This window comes from Lepisosteus platostomus, chromosome 14 (genome assembly GCF_059453375.1).
Source record: "Lepisosteus platostomus isolate fLepPlt1 chromosome 14, fLepPlt1.hap1, whole genome shotgun sequence".
Lineage (NCBI taxonomy): Eukaryota > Metazoa > Chordata > Actinopteri > Semionotiformes > Lepisosteidae > Lepisosteus > Lepisosteus platostomus.
In genome coordinates, this window is record NC_142624.1 from 37,377,010 (window position 1) to 37,397,663 (window position 20,654).

The 20,654-nt window shown below is 39.0% G+C and overlaps 1 protein-coding gene across 1 annotated transcript in view; it reads right to left on the bottom strand.

The window, feature by feature from the left end:
• Positions 1 to 6,799: 6,799 nt before the first annotated feature.
• Positions 6,800 to 20,654, bottom strand: part of pdia5 (protein disulfide isomerase family A, member 5) — a 47,441-nt gene continuing 33,586 nt past the window's right edge. The window contains exons 14-17 of the mRNA XM_088606118.1: positions 19,617 to 19,747; positions 15,426 to 15,496; positions 10,380 to 10,514; positions 6,800 to 9,460 (exon numbers count right to left, since the gene is read on the bottom strand). Coding sequence (XP_088462244.1) covers positions 9,380 to 9,460; positions 10,380 to 10,514; positions 15,426 to 15,496; positions 19,617 to 19,747 — 418 coding nt within the window. The 3' untranslated portion in view covers positions 6,800 to 9,379. The remainder of the gene's footprint in view (positions 9,461 to 10,379; positions 10,515 to 15,425; positions 15,497 to 19,616; positions 19,748 to 20,654) is intronic.

A 20,654-nucleotide genomic window follows, 5' to 3' on the forward strand; every position in this document is an offset into this window, starting at 1 on the left:
GCCCGGCCGCGGCTCACGCTGCGCCTCGCGCCTGTGTGCTTCACCTGCACAGGTTAGTAAAATCAGCGCTACTGATGCTTGCTCGTTTTTTTTTTAGATGAGTAAGTAGGCCTAAGTGATAAATATTAAATATTTGCATCAACTGAAATCAAGTAATAGAGCATAAAAAAACACTAACAAAGTCTACAAACCCGAGATGAATCGGTTTAACAAATAATTTAACTCAATGTCCTGGACATCGTTCCTTTGTACAGGAATGTGTAGCCAAGCTGCTATTATTACACGGGAGCTGAAGGGTTGGTTGCAGTTTACTAGTGATTTTTTTTTTCTCCCAAGAGTGTCTTAAAGGATTGCTGTGCAGCCTTGCAGTCACCTCTCAGAAAAAAATATCCCAGTGATCATTCCTGCAGGTTATTTGAGATTCACAGGGGACACAGAGGGGATCATGGGCAAGATACAGTCACTGACGTATTTGGCTAACAACTTTATTGAAAGCAGCTTTCATGGATGCCCATTTATACAGCTGGGTGTTTTACTGGAGCAGTCTGAGGTCGGAGGCCACAGCAGCAGGGTTCCAGCTGGGATTTGAACCCACAGCCCTACAGTTACAAGTCCAAAGGCCTAAAGACGGTTCCCCACGTGGATGGATTGAGAGAAAAAGGAAATGATGCTAACAGAGAGATATTCTTCTTGGGAGCAGCAGTGATAACTGCATATATCTGAGACGCAGAGCCCGTTATTCTGACATGAGGCAGGGTGAAGGCAGCCATAAATAAGAAAGGCTGCAAGAGACAGGAAGAAGGCAGAGCTACAGGATGAAGTGGAAAGAATAACCCTGAGCCTGTTCTAGGCCCTTTCTGAGTACTGACCCCAGTGCTAGTTTGATGTGCCCTAGGGTACAGTCTCCCAGCAGGACGTAGGTTTGTGACCTGCTTGTCTGTTACAAAAACACTGAGCTTTATTAACTACAGGCTGTCAGACTCATCTTCAGACTTCCAGTCCATTCCACAACCCTGTTTGTTCAGTCCAATATTTTGATGAACTGGAATACAATTCACCATTCTACAAACGACTCTTTTCTACAAGAGTTTCACACCTTAAAGCAATGTATCTGGCCATGTTTTAAAATGTTTAAGCACACCAACCCAAACCCATAATTGAGATCTGAAGTCCAGGAGTTGAGTATGACACACTTGACCGACCATTGAGGATGTGACTTCTGCCGCAGGGAGACTGCAAAGGTATTTTCATTATAAGCCAAGATACAGTACTTGTCATTTCACTCTCAAGAAGGGAATAACATGGTCTTCCTTCATAGGGCAGTGGGCACTGGAATATCACAATGAGCTACAGGGTCAGTGACTGACACAGAAGATGGTGACTTTGTTAATAGGAGCAACATGGAACAGTCATTACTGTTTTACCACCAGGTGTGACGCAAAAGAAAGTCAAGGTAGGGTATTACCTTCTCTCTTTATAAGAATAAATTGTGAAGTCAGGGGAAACTACAATCTAACCATATGTAATAGTAGCTGAACTGCATATTGTTCAAAGGAAGTGCCTTAAACAGAACCTAGCAGAGTATGTGTTAATACTCTAGAGCTGCAGGCAGTTTTCAATAAAGTTTTAGACTGCTATAGAGTAGTAGTAACGAGTAACATGTGAGAATGCAATGGGTAACCACTATTGAAAAGAAAGAATAAGAAAGTTGGCTATAAACTATTACATTATCTCATTAACCACTTAAATTTCTCACCCCCAGGCAAGCAGGCGACCTTAGTGCATAGAAAGCAGAAACTGGCTTCCAGAATGTGCAGTTCCAGATTCATTTTAATTAGTGCAAGTGATTTCTTACCATTCTGAAGTTTAGAGAAGGCATCAAACAAGTTTAGAGCACATCATACAATTTTAAACTTTGTTTATGAAAACAAATTATGAATATGTTTTGCTACTAAAAGTAGACAATCCAGCTGAAAAATATTAATTATACCAAAGTACAGAACCCTTGTGAACCCAGAGGCAAAAGTTAAATTCTGCTCTCATTATTAGAGGCGTACTAAAAGACTGTATATATTTTTGGCTTCCCCTTCAGGAGCAACTTAATTATTAATGAGATGACTGATTTTTAATGACGAAATAATGCTTTGATAAGGGTCTTGTGAAACTCAGTTTCCAATTTATTAGTTATCTCTGGATGAACTGAATCCTGCAGCCTCTATTTCACTTGCTAAATCATTTTCACACAATGATTACATTTTTCAATATTCCTTTTCAATAGGATTCTGGTTGGAGTAAGTAGTATGGTCGATGCAGATGAGCCTTTTTAAAAAGAAACTGCAATGTACACAACCAATGAAGCATAAGAAAATATTATGACTGTAAGGGACAAGATGCGTGAACATTTCTGAGAGTGTTACTGGAGGCATCCAACAGCACAGGCTGTAAGGGGTTTCTCTCATCTCTTGGTTCTCCTATACTGAACTTGAATTAACCCGTCTAAAGGGTGTTTTTTACTCTGGCAATTGGATATCAAATTCAGTTGGTCTGAACTTCATCAAGAGGAAACAAGACAAATGGGTCTTTTTCAAAGCCTTGTATTTGAAAGAGTCTATTTGGGTGACTTTTAGTATAAAATATTGAAGATCTAGACTTACACTGAAGTTTTACAGAAGATCACTTTTATTCTATATTTGGTTAATCTTAGAATTTCCTGTCCCAGAATGGTACTAATGAGTTCCTGGAGATCTCCTTCTTCAGATAATGAGGTGCTTTGCATGCTGGTGGTGATAACAGTTAATGTTTCTCTGTGGTGTTCTGACAAAATAACTATGAATCAAGGAAATGTTCTTGATGAAATTCTGTCAAGTTAAGCCGATGCTATATTATCATTCATTGTGTCCTTATCTTGTTACTAACTATATTCAGTCACTAACTGGAGTGAATCTTTACTGTATTCATATTCATTATTTCTGCATACGCATTTACCTCTTGTTTATTCCCATGACGACTATTATAATTTTAGTAGTTCAAGATGAACTGCGATTTGATCGTAAATGTTAAAAAAAGTCTTCCTGAAGTGTTTCTGATGCACCATAAAATCTGTCAGGAAAGGTCGTGTTTTTTTTTTTTAAAGAAATTGCTGTCATCTCCCAGGACACGCTCCATAAAACAGTCTGGAATTATGAGGGTAACCTTGAGGCTCTTGAACCAAAAATATTTCTGAACCACGCAAATGCACCATACTCTGGGAATTAACCAGGCGTGCCATTCAAGTCATCATAAATCCTTGCTTGGAAAGGTGGCAAGCAAACTGCAGTCATATAGTAGATAAAATGTATTTTCCCTGCTGCCTAAACTTTTCAAAATAAGCTGATGCAGTTTGGTAAAGGTCAATATCTATGCCTGACATTACTTAGAGACAAGAAGTACAAAAGGCATTTTAATGCAACAGATCACTCTTCTGTCTCTACGGAAGGAGCTGAAATCTTATGAACCCCTGAATATTTCATTTCTTGGAAAAACTGTTGGGCCGGGTCAAAGAACCATTTAAGTCTGATTTTGTGCAGAACTATATTTTCCAGGTTGTACCAGAAATAATGACTTTAAATGTCAGCCTGAAAGTGTCGTGCTCTATAGAAATAAAAGTTTATATGAATCTTTCTGCAATGGATATCCAGTAATTTAGTAATGATCTTGAGAAACATAAGAGAAAATGTTTTAATTCTTGTTTGATAACCTCTATAAAGGCCAGAATTTTTTTATTTGACTTGTTACATTGGCAAATTGTTTTTGTGAGGTGGTTTCTGTTTTTCAATTATACTGTTTATTCTTATTTAAAAAAAATAAAAACTGTTTCACAAAACATTTATTTTTTCATTTTATTTTATTGAATCCCCTTACTCAGATTGCAAGAAAACTGAGCATAGTAGATTCACTAAACATGCATATTGCACAAGCTTTAGTATTCTGCTCTAAACACTGTTATACCACAGTGATAACCATCTCCTTTTTAGCAACACTCTGAGCACTAACAGAAACAACCGAAGCAATCGCCCAATTTTTCTTAACAGAAACGTAGACAATTTGATCAAGCAGAGTGACTGTGAGGGTAAACAAAACCCATTTATTTGTTGATGTGCAGATTGTTAAGTTCAATTAATCATTTTTATCGGTATAGGTGTCACAGTTCATTTGAGAGTTTTACGCAGCACATTGGAATTTAAAGTACAAGCGCAACTGACCCCAGAATCACGCTGCAGGTTAGAGTGATCAATTAATGTTAAAATCTCTCTCTCTCTCTTGTCTTTGCTCAGTAATCATTATCCTGCAGAAAATACCACTGTTTAATTGCCAGATCTACAAACACTGAGCGTTGTTAGGTAGCGAGCAACTCCAGGATACATTTGAGCAGATTTCAAAAACAATGCCTTACAATATTAACACTGTAAATATCTGCTGTACTGCATGTACATGTGAATGGCTTTCTAGGATGTTAAATATGAGATGGATGTAAGAAGTGGGTATCTTGACAACTCTTGGATGTGCACAGATCTGATCGGATGAATTGCCTCACACATTATAACAGTTCATGCCACAGGGAAGGGTCAGACAAACTGTTACACATTTAACTTTTGAAATTGTTCAGATAAGATGCTGCAGATTTTGATGGAGGGCATTAGGAGCTTTTCCTGGAGGTCTGCCCAGTATCGTATCTACAGTGATTAGTTCACCCACTTCTGTGCAGTGCTCACTCAGGGAACAATGCCTGTGGATGCCTTTCTCAAGCAATTTGCAGTGACTTAACCCTTTCCGTCCTGATGGGTGATCACAAGGACCGATTCAGTGCAATGGTGGTAAGAAAGCTTTGTTACACCACTTTTATGCCTGCATACCAAGTTCAGCTACTGATAAATCCCAGTAATTCTGGGAAAAATATCTCACGGGTATTATTTAGGTGAAACAAGTGTATTGTAATGAAATCTGAAAGACACTGAGGGTTGTTTCGAAGTGGGTGGACAGAACATAATGATCAAAGAGCAATAATTATTGTCTAGATAGGGTGTTCACGTAAGAAATCATCCTTTCTTTGGAAAAAGCTTAATATTAGAATGGCTTTATTTCTTCTAGGAGATTTGTGCTTGGCCCCTGCCCTGTGTGTTCTTCTGAGGTGTTGGAGCAGTGGAAATTGCTGTGGAAAACGGCTGGGTCCTGCAATATCTCCTTCAATCTAATTGTGATTGATTGTATATTTATATTCACATTCTGGGCCATTAATCAAATAACTACCATAGCTGAACACTGCATACAATGTGTTAAACAGGAGTTCGGAATGTCCGACAGAGCTTGAGATGAATGACTTACACCCAGCAAGGTATCTATATTATACTAAATATCCACATTGCTCATGAAATAGTTCTCCATTTTATCCATCGACTTCGTCTGAAGACGTCCTTAAATGACCAAAAAAGAAACATGATTCAGACATTCCGGAAAATTTTAGACATGACATTTATGAATTAGAATATGAAGTCATTATTGAGCATCTATTTGAAAAGAAAACATACCGGTGACTACATACTCAGAAGCATGGTAATAAATGTACTTACACTGGAAATATGGATCCAGATTTTTAAAGGTATCACATCTACAGTAAATGTGTTCTTGATAAAGCCTATGCACCAAAGAATATTTGGCAATCTCTCTGATGTTTTCTGGTGTTATGGACTCTAACAGGATCAGCAGTGAAATTACAGTGTTTTCCACACTTCAATTTTTTTTTGCATGTTGACATTACGTGGATATAACTTATATTAAATACTTGGTCTAAACAACACTAGTTCTTTAGCAAGCTTAATGAAAAAAGCAGCACGGATCTCAATCTGCAGGCAATCCTTGCATGTTTGTATCTATGAAAAGCCCTTTTGAAGAACAAGAAACATGCTGGTCAAGAGGTCCATTATTTGTTCTCTCTTTTTTCTACAAAAATAGGCCATTGAAACCATCTCTTGCTTTTCCTGTTGTCACTGGACAGCCTCAATTCCAAAATTACAGTCATCATACACAGGCCGTCACAGTCTCCAGTGCATGACAACGCAGTGAAAATAACCACATCAAAACTCGCCCTCCGTTCCAGTGCTGGGAAATCGAAGAACCAGCCAGTCCTGCCCCCCTCCTGACAGAAGAGTCCTCTTTCACAGCATCTCGTCTCCGAGAAGCCCAGCGCCTGCAGCGGTGCTTGTGGGGGCTCCCGCCTCATCAAGGCCCAGAAAGTGCAAGAAGAACCAACCCTATGGAACTGGACCCGATGAGCTTCCTGACCCTCTGTGGTCTCCCCAGTCCTGGCCACACAGCTCCCAGCTCTGTCACAGCTGTGAGTGAAAGCAGACCCACTGCAGCAAACCTGGCAACACAACCGCTGTAAATGACAACACAGCGCATCGGCGCCTTCTTGGACCCTGGGACTCGCATTATGCTTTACATCCCCTTAAAAAAAAACTGCCGAGTTTGAGATTTCAGGACACACTTACAGTATACAGGAGCCATTTCACAGTGTAACTCACGCCTCACGAATTCCATTCAAAGCAGCCAGGAGGAAGGCTGAAAATCAAGCTAAACTTCAAAATCAGAATTGAATACTGGTTTCTTTCTTACGTTTTATATAAAAAATAAATAATCTGTTAATCTGAGTGTTAACATGCTATACATTTTTTATAACGTTGAGGTGACATGTTTCAATAAAATGTTTATATTCTTCAGTAACAGTAGTCTTTCAGTTGATAAAAACCACAAACACAGTTCGTTTAAATTTGTATCTTTTATTTTGGGGGGGCTTCGGTGATTGGGCCCAAACTGTACATATGGCTAAACAGTTAAAGCCAAAATAGGCAAAACTGACTTCTTGGTATTAGTGTGACAAGTTCCTAGTGTTCTGAAAACTTTGGAATACAACAGCATTTTCTTTCTAAAAAAACACCCTGTTTTTTTTTCATTTCAGAATTCTTCCACCGAATTTCGTGGAAACTGTTTAATACAGAAACAAATCATTACGCACAACAGATCTCAACAGAGAAAAGCTACTGTAAGTACATTTGGGACAGAATGTGAACTGAGTGTGTAAATCACCTACATAATCACAGCACAAGGATTTGTTCACACATTTCTTTAAAGATACACAAGAGATGTGATATCACTGGGTTATTACATGTAGAGCCCTGATTTGGCACAGGAAAACAACTCCCACACCTCTTATTTTTATATCACATTTCACATACAAGTGTAAACAATTCTTAATTCTTCAACTTGGATCAAGTACATCCAAGTGGAATGCAAATCACACCACACTAGTTTCCTTTAATCACCTCTCAGTGTCCCTGAGAACTTTATTTAATGAGTGAAACCAAACTCTTGAATAATAAAAGACAAATGCTGTTACAGAAAGTACATTAGATATTTATAATGGTTTAGCTGGGAGATGCAAACACAGTGTTAAAGTTACCACAGAGATAATAATGGCTCAATTATTAAAATCCCTCTTATCTTACAACTGTGCTGTAGGACTAGGGACTTCCACCATCTCCACACAAACTCTGGTGCTGACTGCAATATTTGCTATTGGAAATATGCATCCCAGGGGACTATAATGCCCTGAACAGGACAGAGGAAATGGTAGAGTGAAAGAAAACACTAGCCCTGACTTATTTAAAGAAGCTCTTTGGAAAATACAAAAAAGGCTTTTGACTTTGCATCTGCAGGATCTCTGCTCTGATCGCTGCTGGACAACTTTGAAAAATACTTTGGAAAACCTGGATTTTTTACTCTCCATTCCAAAGCACGTGCTGCCGATAAGGTTGCCATGCTTGTGAGGGACATTTTTCCAGTACAAAACGTCAGAGAGCAAACTGGCACATTTCATTAACAACAGTGTTTTGTTAGTGAATTTGTCTTGGCTCCCTGTAAAACAGGTGTGTCCAGTTTCTACAGAATTAAGTCTGGATACAGGACACATGAATATTACCAGCTGCTAATTTTATGCCGATTTTGAATTACTGAGATTTTTTCCACTGCAGTGTCAAACCTGCTAACTTCACTGTAAAAAAAAAACTGTCTGAACTCTGTGGAAGGGCATAAACGGTCTATATATAATTACCAAATCATTTTCTAATTCCCTTAACCAAGTACTGAAATTTGCAGTAACTTGCAGTAAGTGTGCATCCATTTAGAGTTAAAATAGCCAAGTAAAAGACAAAAGAAATCTGAGTTAAACAGAACACAGTTGCCTGAGAGAAGCAGAGGAAGGAAGAAGTCACAGGCAATTTGGGGCATAGTTTTGGTGGCCCTGCTACAGGGAATTAACATGCCTTCTCCCCCTTCCTCAGTGGTACACATCACTGTAATAGACTCCTAAAGAGAAGGTGCGTTTAACACACATGCTGTGGACCAATGTGGGCTAAAAGATGGTCTGGCAGAGCTCAATTTAATCTCTCTTCTCAAGACCAGCAGTAAGCGTGAGTCGCTCGAGAAAAAAGCAGCTCTTTCAATTTCCCCTCACCAAAACTTGCAAAGAAGAAACAGGGTTTTCAGGGGCTCGTGTGAGAAAGGTAGAGGTGTGCCTACATAGTTCCCCCTATGATCTGGAAGACCCTACTGCAAAATATTCAACCTTTGTCTATGTGACACCACTTGACTTTTAAGCGTTTGTCATCATTTTCACAACAGCTTATGAAACACGGGGAAAGAAAATTAAACACCCAGTTTTGAATAAAACCAGTGCAGATGACTGTTTTTTCCTCACAGTTAAAAGACCTTTTCTTGATTCACTGCTATTTATGCAACCATACCAAATGTTTGGGATACCTCCAGACTTTAAAACTTAAGGCCACAATTATTTTGAGTCTTGATGTGTATGTACATTTTTTTAGGTCAAGATACAAAATATCTTCTGAATGTGTAACTTGCATTTGTTGTTCCTCTTAGAAATCGAAGAGCTCTTCAGACGGACGTGAAAGGAAATGGCTTTGCGCAGGGTACACGCCAACGATGAAGACCGAGTCTTCAATCACAGAATACCTCCGTTAAATGGGTTAAAAGTTAGTGACTGCAAGAGTGGGGAACAATAAGTATTGCATAGGTAAAGTGTAGAATTCCAGAACTGCAGTCATTCACGGTGTTTCGGGGAAATGGCATGTTTTCTGACAAAAAATCATTTTTGTAAAAAAAGAATCTCAAGTGGTCGGATAGTCTTAGAAATATTTCACAAACTGCTCATTTGTATAAAACATGTGTCTTGGCGAGGTGTGAAGTCTCTGGCTCCAGTGGTGAAGGACGGGCTCTGCCTATCTCCCAGTGCAAAGGCAGGGTCCCTCCTCCCAGTACCACGATGTTAAAGCTCGTCTTTCCTCTTTCCCACCTTTTCCTGGTCCTTGCCTCGAAGGGTCTTCATGAAGCGTACAAAACCTTCCTCCTGATGAAGAGTGGAGGGGAAAACAAGTGAACCTGGTTTCTTTAAGTTATGAAGAGTTATTATTGCGAATTATAATTAAACACTAAATTAACCATGCTTATTTACTACCAGCTAATTAACCACATTTTAGCTGCCCAAGGTGCCCTGCAAAAACAAAGCAGGATGAGATGCTCAGAACATGCTACTAGCAATCAAATACGCAGGATAAGATGAAGGAACTGCTCTCATTTTTATCCTTTCTTATGTTTTGAGCTGCAGCGTACAAATCCGGCTTCTCCATTCATAAGAAAATGAAACTGAAAATCTTATGTCGAAAAGAGAATTTACTGGGCAGCAGACAGAAATGCAACACCATGCTCACGGTGCACCTCAAGTTTGAATAGCAGGAGCACAGCATAATCACTTCCAACAGTTTTGCTTCAAGGCACATTTGTAATCCACCCCTGTGACCTCCTTGATTCCAATGCAGCAATGCGCCCTGGGCGACTGTGCCTAACTAACTGGATTATTCTCATGTCGATTAAGTCCCTGGGACTCTTATTCTCAAGTCTTTGCTTCCAGGTCAGCGGCGATAACTATTCTTGATTGCGTTCCATGGCATGCACTGGAAAGCCATTTTGTGTAAATATTGGGTATTTATTATTTAACAACATCTTCACCCCATCTCTACTCTGTGAAGTGCTGCCACCAAATTAGAATGCTCTGAAGCCTGTCATTCTCTCTACACTGCCACACACGATTTCCTGAACAGAGAAACCACTCCACGGGAATGGTCAACGTTTCTGCCGTATATGACTGTCATTCGCACACAACATAATAGCAATGGTTCTTCCATTATAACTAGATATTTCATTCAAGCTCTGCAGAAGAAGGTCTTTCCAGGTGGATGAGACATTTTGGAACGCGATGCTGAACTCACCCCTCTCTCGCCGGTGTACTTTTCAGCATATTTGCCGTAGTTGTAATAGTTGAAGGTTGGGTAGCCTTCCACTCCTTCTTGCTTGCAGAGATCATGGTTCTGTCCTTTCGTGCAGTCCACTGCTGCATAGGCAACCTGACACACAGTGGAAGGAACAGGTCTGAACTACAGATTCCCTTACAAAAAGCAAGCTGTTGGTGGACTCTAGCTGCAACTCCAAAAGGCCAGCTCCTTTTCCATAAATTGAATGCAGGACCCTCAGTATTTCACAAAACCCACTCCAAAAAAGCTTTACTTATCTTTGGGGGGAAAAACATTTACGGTACAGTATAGTATATACAGTATATACAGTATGTAGTAGTAGTTCAGGTGGGTAGCTGCGTCAGCATGCGTAGGCTGCAAAGGAACAAGTAATAGGTTTATTCCATGCTGAAAAAAAGAAGAAAGAGAACACAACGTTTCGGCCGTGGAGCCTTCTTCAGGTGTGAGGACCTGAAGAAGGCTCCACGGCCGAAACGTTGTGTTCTCTTTCTTCTTTTTTTCAGCATGGAATAAACCTATTACTTGTTCCTATACAGTATGTAGTACATCTTGCGCTAATGTTTTATTTTTTTTTCTGTGAAATGCATTTCTCGTCTGTGGCCCAGGCAGTGTTATCTGCATAACACTACAAAATCCTTTAGGGTTTTGTTTTACAATGTAATTTTCATGATGGAATTTGTATTTGTGACAAATTCACCACACACTGTACTCGTAATCTTTAATCTCTTAAAATTGCTATTTTGTTGCAAAGTGGAATATACAATATAAAAGTAGTTCAGGTGGGTAGCTGTGTCAGCACGTGTAGGCTGCAAAGGAACAAGTAATAGGTAATAGAAATAAAACATCTTTTCTTTCTTCTCCTTTCAGCATGGAATAAACCTATCACTTGTTCCTTTACAATATACAGTAATAGCATGCCTGCCAACTGACCAGAGACAGATTCCTAATTTAACACTGTCACTGCTTAACACAACCTTAAACAGGTTTTCACTGCTCCAGGACTGGTTTTCACTACTCCAAATTCTGAAAAGCAGCGTTTGGGAACCAAAAAACAAGGAACAGCATTCAGGAGAGGAGACACACCCACATTAGCAGAGCAGTAAATGACACCCCAGGTCATGCAACATGAAATGGATCTGTCTATTGCCATGAAAATAAAACTGAAAAGACACAACACAAGGACTGAAATTACTTTTAACATCCCCCCAGGAAAGTGTTCAGTTTCAGCAATGTCAATGTGACAGAAACTGAAACATGCCAGCTGTTATATTTTCAAAAAATTAGGGATGTTATTCCTGAACCTTAGGTTAGCATGCTGTAAGAGTCACCCAGTCCTTGAGCTGTACCCTATGATGGGGGAACTACCCACAGAAAGAGGGGCAAAAAAGTCAACTATAAACTATTTCTGTGATGTGTACCGTTGTAGAAGGAGTTAGACTGAATCTAGAAGAATTTTATGTGGTATTAAAGTAATCTCATTAGGAATGGGCAATATGAGTTTAGAAAGGCAGATCCTGTTTAGCGTTTTCGATCTCCTTTGAACATATAACAGTAGTTCTGTGCATGCAGGAAGGACTTATCGTAAATTCAGACTTATAAAACAAAAATTGATGAAGTTTCACATGTTCTGATTCTTAATCAAAGGCAAGGCTTGTTAATGGATCACAAACCACGTAATGCATAGGAAACAGTAGTGATAAGGGGAGAGAAGATGAATTGGAGTGCTACTGTACTAATTGAAGTGTGGAATACCAGATGGAACTGTATTAGGGTCTTTGGTACCTAATACACTTCCTAACTACATATGATCTTTACTTGCATGGTTAATGCAAACAGAAAAGCAATTTGGGAATGTCAAAGGAAGCACAAAACGATTCTTCCACTATTCTAGTCTGGGAAAACACCAGGCTAAAGAAATTTAAAGTAGGTAAATGCAGAGTAAGACATGACAGATTTAAAACAATGTCCTCTGGTCACATCAGATAGATGACCCTGACCTAGAAGAAACAACCTATGAATGGGGCTTTGCCATTTACATTGACTCATCTTAGAACTGTTCCAGACAATGTATAAAAACAATTTAAAAAACCAAAACATGCTAGGATATTTGCTTATAAGGAACAATTCAAATAAAAGAAACTGATGTTAAAATTATGCAATGCACTAGTTAAACCCCACTTATAATTCTGTTTATAGTTGTATAATGTAGTCCATCAGTCTGGCTCAAGGGAACCATCATAAAGCAATACATTTACTGCAAGCTAAAGAACAACCACCTGATAGATTTCTGTAGCACCTCTCTCACCAAACCACTTCCCAGAAATATAACAAACTAACGAGCTACCGAAAACCTAAGACCTTCAAGGCCTTTCAGTCTTAGCAACCTTTTGCTCACCCTTAAAAGGGGTTTGATTTCAAAACCTCACTGTGCTGTCATGACCACTGACCATGCACTTTTACTGGCACATATCTTCTGTGAGACGTATAATGAGTAGAGATGTATAAAAGTGTCACATAAGTGTCAAAATATTGATTCAAAGGACAAGCAAAACATAGTGAATGAAGCACCGGCATGTCATGGTCTCAAAGTCTACAAAATACCCCTTCATTATGTGCAAAACTGTACTATTTTAACAGGCAAAATGTGTGAGATTAAAGGTAAATATCTGTTAAAGCTGTGGTTCTTACCAAATGCTCTGCTGTGAAGTATGATCTATTACTCCATCTTTAAAGATCCACTCAAACTGAAGCATATGACAGTAATAAAGCAGGAGACTTGTTATTATTCACAGAGTTCCAGACAGTTCTTAACAGAACCTCGACTGACCGTTGTTTTGCCAATCAGACGAACTGATAATGAAACAATCACACCACAGATTCTAGATGGGGTCGAGTGGAGTTCTTTGCAGCAGTTTTCATGAGGAATGCAAAGGGGGTAATGCATTGGGAATTAATCACTGCAAAAGCTAATAATGCACACAAGTCAATATTTTTTTTAATTTAGGATCTGCTGCAACTATCCATATATTATGTAATGGGTTCCAATTTCAGGGCATGCCACTCTCTTCTTCTAATAGGAATAGATTCTTATCAGCATAGAACTAATACTACAACAATTCACGAGACAGCTCATCTTAGGAGATCTAGGATTGCAATAGAAAAATGACAATGAGCTCGATACCACAACACATCTAAAAATATAATGGTTGGGTGTCTATTTAAAAGTGGCTATTTTAAAAGCGGGTGACTCACTGCTCCATTATTGCTGTTTTGTTTGCCAGCTCAAGGAGAAATGGGGGTAAACTTTGCTTTAAGGAGAAAACGGGTTAAAAGACGTGGATCTACCAGTCTCAGGTGAAAAGGGAAAAATGATCTACATTTTTGGACAATGTTCATTCAGGACACAAAAGTAATTACAGAAGTGACTTTTAAAGTAACAAATCTTTAAAGGTTTAAGTCTACCACTATTGAATGCATATTTAAGTGCAGCAAATAAGAAATCTGCATTCACTCCAAAGCAATTTCTCAATAAAATACAGACGTAACATAACTTTAAATCAATCACTCTACATTATCATTAGTCCATTTTTCAATCCATAACCTAACCACCATCCTTAAAAAAACCTATAATAGTACTTCAAGCTAGAAATTTTAAGAACAGAGCAATTTTATCATGGTGACTTTGATTTCCCACTATAATATCTGTAGCTTATGTACTGTATCTTAGGTCTCTCAGCTCAGTGTCTGCCAATAGACTACAGCTCAGTTCACAACAGGGGTTAATATGAACAGCAGCTTTCACCTTGGAGCAGTGGGGATTGCAGACAAGCATCACAGACCAGGCTAAGAACAGAGGTCAAAGTAAAGGATGAAGTGGATTATATTAAGTACTAAAGTCCTTAAAAGTTGAAGTGCACAACTTCTAAATCTTCTAAATATTAAGTTTCACGGTTTTTACTATACTGATGTACATCCAAAATTAATCAAAAATATATTTCCATTTTATCTTTCAGTCTGTCCAGCTACATGGCTGATCATCTCAGTGTCTTGTTGTGTACCATGATACATTAGTTCTGGCAACAGCTGCAGTGTTCAGCCCAGTTGGATTGTTTTGGTCAACTTCCAACTCACATTTTTGAAAACGTTTCATACAAAATAAATCACTGTTCTCATCCACTCTCCAATATATTGTGCTAACCTCAAAAAATGATGCACTCATACGTGACGCTCACCAGATGTGGATATGCGCTTTCTTCATTTTTAAATTCACAACTTAAGGACGAACGTGCTTCATAGCCATGATAAATAATCTTTGCAAAGAACAGCCCTTCCTTGCATGCCGTGAATTAATCACACGGATCCAGCAGGTGGTGCTTTTAAGAGCTCGAAGAACACTTTGAATCACTCCCAAGTGCACTTAAAAAGACCTTAAAACCTGACATTCTTTTTCAATGGGCAGAGGGACTATGGAGTTCAGGCAAGTTCAGTTCCACACATTTCCAGGAGGACAATCTTCTGTTCCTTAAATATATCTAAGCAGCAGGCAAGCTCACTGAATTTTCTTATGTCTGCTGTGGCAAGATAAGAGGAATCCTAAGGTCCTAGGAGACCATTTCTCTTAAGAAAACAATAAGACTCCTTACGGTCCTCACATTTACAAACAAGGTAATCTCCATGAGTCTGAAGTGTTAGGATGCTGTAACACATTGCCTAATTAATCAGGCTTCCATGTGAGAATAATGGCCTGAATCAAAAAACCTTCACTATAATACAAATACTAACTAAACACAATCGCAAAAGATATTCAACAGCAATCAAGATGAATAGATTTATACCCATGAATGCACCTGATACCTTATATATATACACACACACACATTTGAAAATTAAATCAGAAATGACTATATTTATGTCATGGTAACACATTAGTGTAAAAAAAGTCCAATGTTTAATAATTAGGGTCACTGCATTTAAGAAAGAACCATTAATTGGAGAGATCATCACCTTCCGGTCTTCTTTGAAGACCTCAGCTGCTGCAGTGAAGTGAGGGACAGCACTCTTGCAGTGTGGACACCCTGAAAGACAGAAGCGTGAATGAAGATATGTATATTTGCAGATTTATTACCAATCCAATTTACATTAACAGTGAACCAGTTATTATTATTTGTGGACAATAGTTTCTGCACACGGAGAACGCTGCCCATGGGGACGTGTGGAAATCGGCTATAAAGAAAAAACTTTTCTCATCTTCCTGTGTGCGAGTATATTAGATGACAAAAAAACTGGATAAAGAAAACGAACTGCTGAGAGTACCTTTGAAGTTAAGTTTCCACTACACCAAACTCGATTATCTGTCAGTTTCTAGAGCCAAACCTTCATAAACAGGTCTTTCGTGGTAAAGGTCTGTAATCATCAAGGTCATGAGCAGTGGAATTTAATCAAGAAAAAAACTTGGATACTGTAAAAGGAATATTGGTAATGGAAAATGCCACTCAGTAACAGACACAAGAAAAACAATCTGACAAGTGACCAAGAGTCTATAGCCAATTACATGGACTTTCTTAAATGCCTCAGCTGACAATTTTAAGTAATACTTAAGCAGAGGACTTAGTGTCAGACACAGACAAGGAGGCCCCTACAGGCATCACAGTTTACTACCTGCCCTTCACGACCCTATTCGGTCACTGTCACAAGCACACCAGGGTGCACCAAGCCCATGCCAGGCTTGCCAACAGGGATGAGGGGCTCAGAGAGCCTTGGTAGAAGGACCAGTCTGCATGGCGCCTCCACACACAGCTCAGTGTGATGCCAGGGAAAGGCTGAGGCCACGGTCCTTATAGCCAGAGGTGAGGTTACTGTCCTGCTTCCTGCAGGAAGTCGTGAGAGGCAGACCTGGGCTGTGAAGGAGGAACGGTGGAGCCCTACCACCTGTGCTCATCCTTCTCCTTGAGTCACGAAGCATTAATAACTGCCCTTTTAATAAATTAAATAATTATTAATACCTGCTCTTTTTGTTTCACCTCCTCCAACACAATTTTCTTTTTGCCTTCATAAATGGACCTCCCTGTACATTCTAGAATCACAGAACTGGGTGCCAGAGACTCCTGAATTGTTACATATAGCAACTGATCAGGCGTAGCTCAGATCTGTGCTTTGGCTTGAGGGATTTATTACTTTTAGAACTGACATTGCACATATCTGTACAATCCACCCTTCAGTGCTGTACTTATGATCCTGGACCATTTAACAAACAGTGTAGGTTTTGCTACCGAGTGCAATTCGCATTCAAAAATCGGCTACATCATTCCCATCAGTCTTGCACTAACCCCCCTTTGGTTTAAAGACTCGGCGAAGCTGATGAATTACCTACACTTCTTTAGACTACATTTCTGAAACCAAGCCAAGGACTAAGGTACTAAATATTCATTATCGACCATCAATACTGAGTACACAGAACAAATTACTTATCATAAGATTTTTTGGGAGGTCTTAATTGGCTTCCTGTCTTCTCCCCTGCATTACTACAATTTCAATATGGTGCTTCTTCCTGCATTTCAAATACTCTGATTAATAGAAACTCCATAAGCATCTGAAAGAACATAAGAATGATGCCCAAATAATAAAATCGTTGTGGCACCAAACTGACGGTCCGTGCCAAGCGATTAAATTTATCAAGCAAAAATTACCACTGAATGCTAATTCCATCACTGCAGGACTAATAGGCATTTCATCAGAGGATTCTGAACATCTGACTTTACCGTTCGAGCAAAGCTTGACTACGTGACCTAGTACAGTTCATAATTTGTGGACCATGAGCGTTATTATGAATAATTGAATGCATAGCTTTTTTTCTATTATTATTATTTTTTAATACCAGGCAGCTTTCCAGCAGTATGTCAGGTCAATCTGGACTTGCCTCATTACCCAGAACTCAACCTTAAGTTCCGGCTTTACTAAAATTGCTTAGGCACTCACTAAATGCTTATTCTTGCACTACACAGTCCTAAAACTAATTTGAAAATGCTTTCAGAAGATGAGAAAAAACCCAAATCATCATGATTAGATTGCCTTACACAGCAGTGCATGCAGAGCTCATTTCTGTGAACAGCCAGTCGCTATTTGAAGACAATGACAATTCTAACACCTGAAAAGATTATCGTAATGAAACGGCCAAACGCTGATATACATGAGTTAAACAAGAATCCCAAATTGCATCTTCCTCCAGATGTTGTATTCAAAATGAATGCTTGTATCCTCCATTGTGGCAGGAGTGTGGTTTTAGGTCTGAGTGTCCAATAAGTATTTCCATTAACACAAGCGGAAAGACTGCTGAAAGACCTACGTGATCTGAAGACGAATCCTTTAAGCTCTTTGTATAATTAACTTGGCAGATTCTCCAGTGTCATTTATGTCATTTTAGAACACAAAAAAGAACAGAAAATGAAACTGAATGACACCCGTTCAAACTACTTTTATTTTTTAAATTTGAAACTTGCACAAATGCATTTCTTCATAAAGCATCACTGCTTTTTATTCAAAGAAATGCATACTGAAAGCACTAGTCACTTTTTACCTGCTCACTTGTGTGGTAAACAGGAGACTTTACTAGGAAGCAACATACAGTATAACTAAAAGCTACATACTAATAAATACAGATCATGGATGTACTGTAGAATGATATAACAATCTTGCATGAACATTTTAATTGTGGAACCACATATGGTTTCATACTTTAAAAAGTGAGATTTATGAATGACTGTACTTTTTTATATAAAAACCTAACAGTCTGTTTATATTTAAAATGTGTTATGTCTTAAAACTCAAAAGTCTATATACTCTCCAGCATTTGTATATATTTGCCTTTACAATCCAATACAACATCTGAAATACTCTCCTTTGTAAATATGTTGACTCAAGGAAAACGTCTTCATTTTACCGTTACTTCATCATTTCTGCTTCTTCATATTAATGAAAAATCTGCAATTTTCACTGCACTTAGTTTAAGAGGCAAAAAATGAGAAGTAGTACTCAAAACAAAAAAAATGTTCCCCTTCTATCTGAGCATTTGCTTGACCTTAACTCCAAGCTTCTGTCTTTATGCTGGGGAAATGTCTGAGCAATTGTGAAACAACTGAGGCTCATCTCAGTGGGCTTTCAACTAGATGCTATTTGTGGTATAAACGCCAATGATCAGCAGTTAACACTGCAATGCATATTTATCTAGAGCAAAAACACAATTATGCTTTAAAATATTCCAAACTATAAAGGGAATAATCCTACTGAGTTAATGATGACACATCAGAAAAAAATAAATGAATGCCAATCATATAAGAGACAAATGTTTCATATCTTCTGGTTATTTAATTACATAAAGTGTGACAGTTTTCTGCTGTAAGCTAATCAACACCATATACAGTATATGTTATATATATAACTATAAATGTTACATGTTGTTATGTGTTATACTGTAACTTTATACTGATGTGCAATGTTTTTCCTATTTTTTGTAATAGAATAATGTGCAATGTTTTTTTTCTTCTTTTTTTTGTTTGCATTCTATGTAAATGTACAGGAGTGCTGGGTGTCCATAAAAAAAAACCCTCAGGGGGACAATAAAATCTTATCTATACAATATTTCTTAATTCCCAGCGAGAATATTAAAATATCAAAAACAAGTGTAGCCCCAGGAGTTCCTAGTGAGAAAAACAAAGAGCACAGAACAGGAAGAGAACAGATTGGAAAGGCCCCTGGAGACTCCGTCCAACAGAGACAACAGGGAAGCAGACGCCTGCCTTTACATCGGAAAACCGAACTACACTGCTGGTTGTTTCGCTGGTCCTTGGCTGTCCCTGCCTCGCTAGTTCTTGGCCGGAGGCGTTCAATCCACAACGGGGGAAAAAAAAAACAAAACAAACCCGCCTTCAGGTCAGGCAGAGCCCGGCTGGAGAAAGCCGGCAGGCACTTTGCAATCTCATTGCGTTCCAAGCAACCGGGGATGGCTGACTTACCTGGCTCCTCTCAAGACGTGGGCAGGTGAGGTCCTTGGATCAACTGGCTGTTAAGAACCAAACTGGCTTGATGGCAACCTATTATACTCCTCTCATTTGTGACCTCCCTTACATGCAATAATAATACAAATGCATGTATTTACACATTCATACTTGGAAGATGTGTTAAAAAGCCAGGACTGCTTACATGGGGCGTAAAACATGACGAGAGCGTGCTTCTTCTTCTTGAGCGCCTCTCTGAAGTCCTCGGTGCCCAGGTGGCTCACACTAGATGGCTTCTCCTCCCAGGACTGCTCTGGCGGAGGTGGAGCCTGTGGGCTACAGGAAATTGGGGAGAAGGGGGCCACACCCCTCACTGTAATTAGGCCCTGCGTGAAACAGAATTCCGCTGAAAAACATGGCCTGCAAAAACGCTTTAAAACCGGCCAGAGCACGTTATAGCTGAATCATTTTAAAAATTTTAAGCAACATAAAAAAATAAATTTACTTGGAGAACACGATTCATAAAAGAGCTGTGCTACAGTACTTACTATAAAATCTGAGGTCTTTTCCATCACCAAGTCAAGAACTAGCCTTAATGAGGCATCCGAGAGGCACAATTACACAGGAAGCACTATGTTATTCATGAATCACTGAGTCAGAAACCTAACTCTTCAGTCAAGCAGATCAAATAATAAAAAAGTGGAACAGAAAATAATAAAAGCAGCAGCAGGTACAGAAGCCTGAACTCCTGGTAGCGGGGTGGCTCATGGAGTAGCACTTGTCTTATTCAGCAATCTGAAAATTGTCACAATGTGTTATATTGTTCCATTTCTTTTATAGACGTTTTAAAGCCGTCAGTCTGTCACTTCTGTTTGAGGGCAATGTCAGATAGATCCCCTCTCCCTCACGGAACAAAAACGGTAATGCTTTACAAGTTCCACCCTCTGTTCATCTTTAATTCACAACATTAAATATTCTCCTGGTCACTCATCTGTGCTTTTGGCATCTTGCAAACTGTAATCGCTTACACAGTTCATTTAAAGGCCAAACGATATTACAAGGTCATTATTCAGAGCACAGGCACACAAAGACATTACTATCATGCTGAATTACAGAGCATGTAATTCATTGGGAACATTTGACCTTAAGCAGGATCAAAGCAAGGTTGTTTTCATTTGTAGCCGAGGTCTCCCAGCCCTTTGCCTTTTAAACCACAGCCCAAGGTTGCTGGAGTTGCAATGTG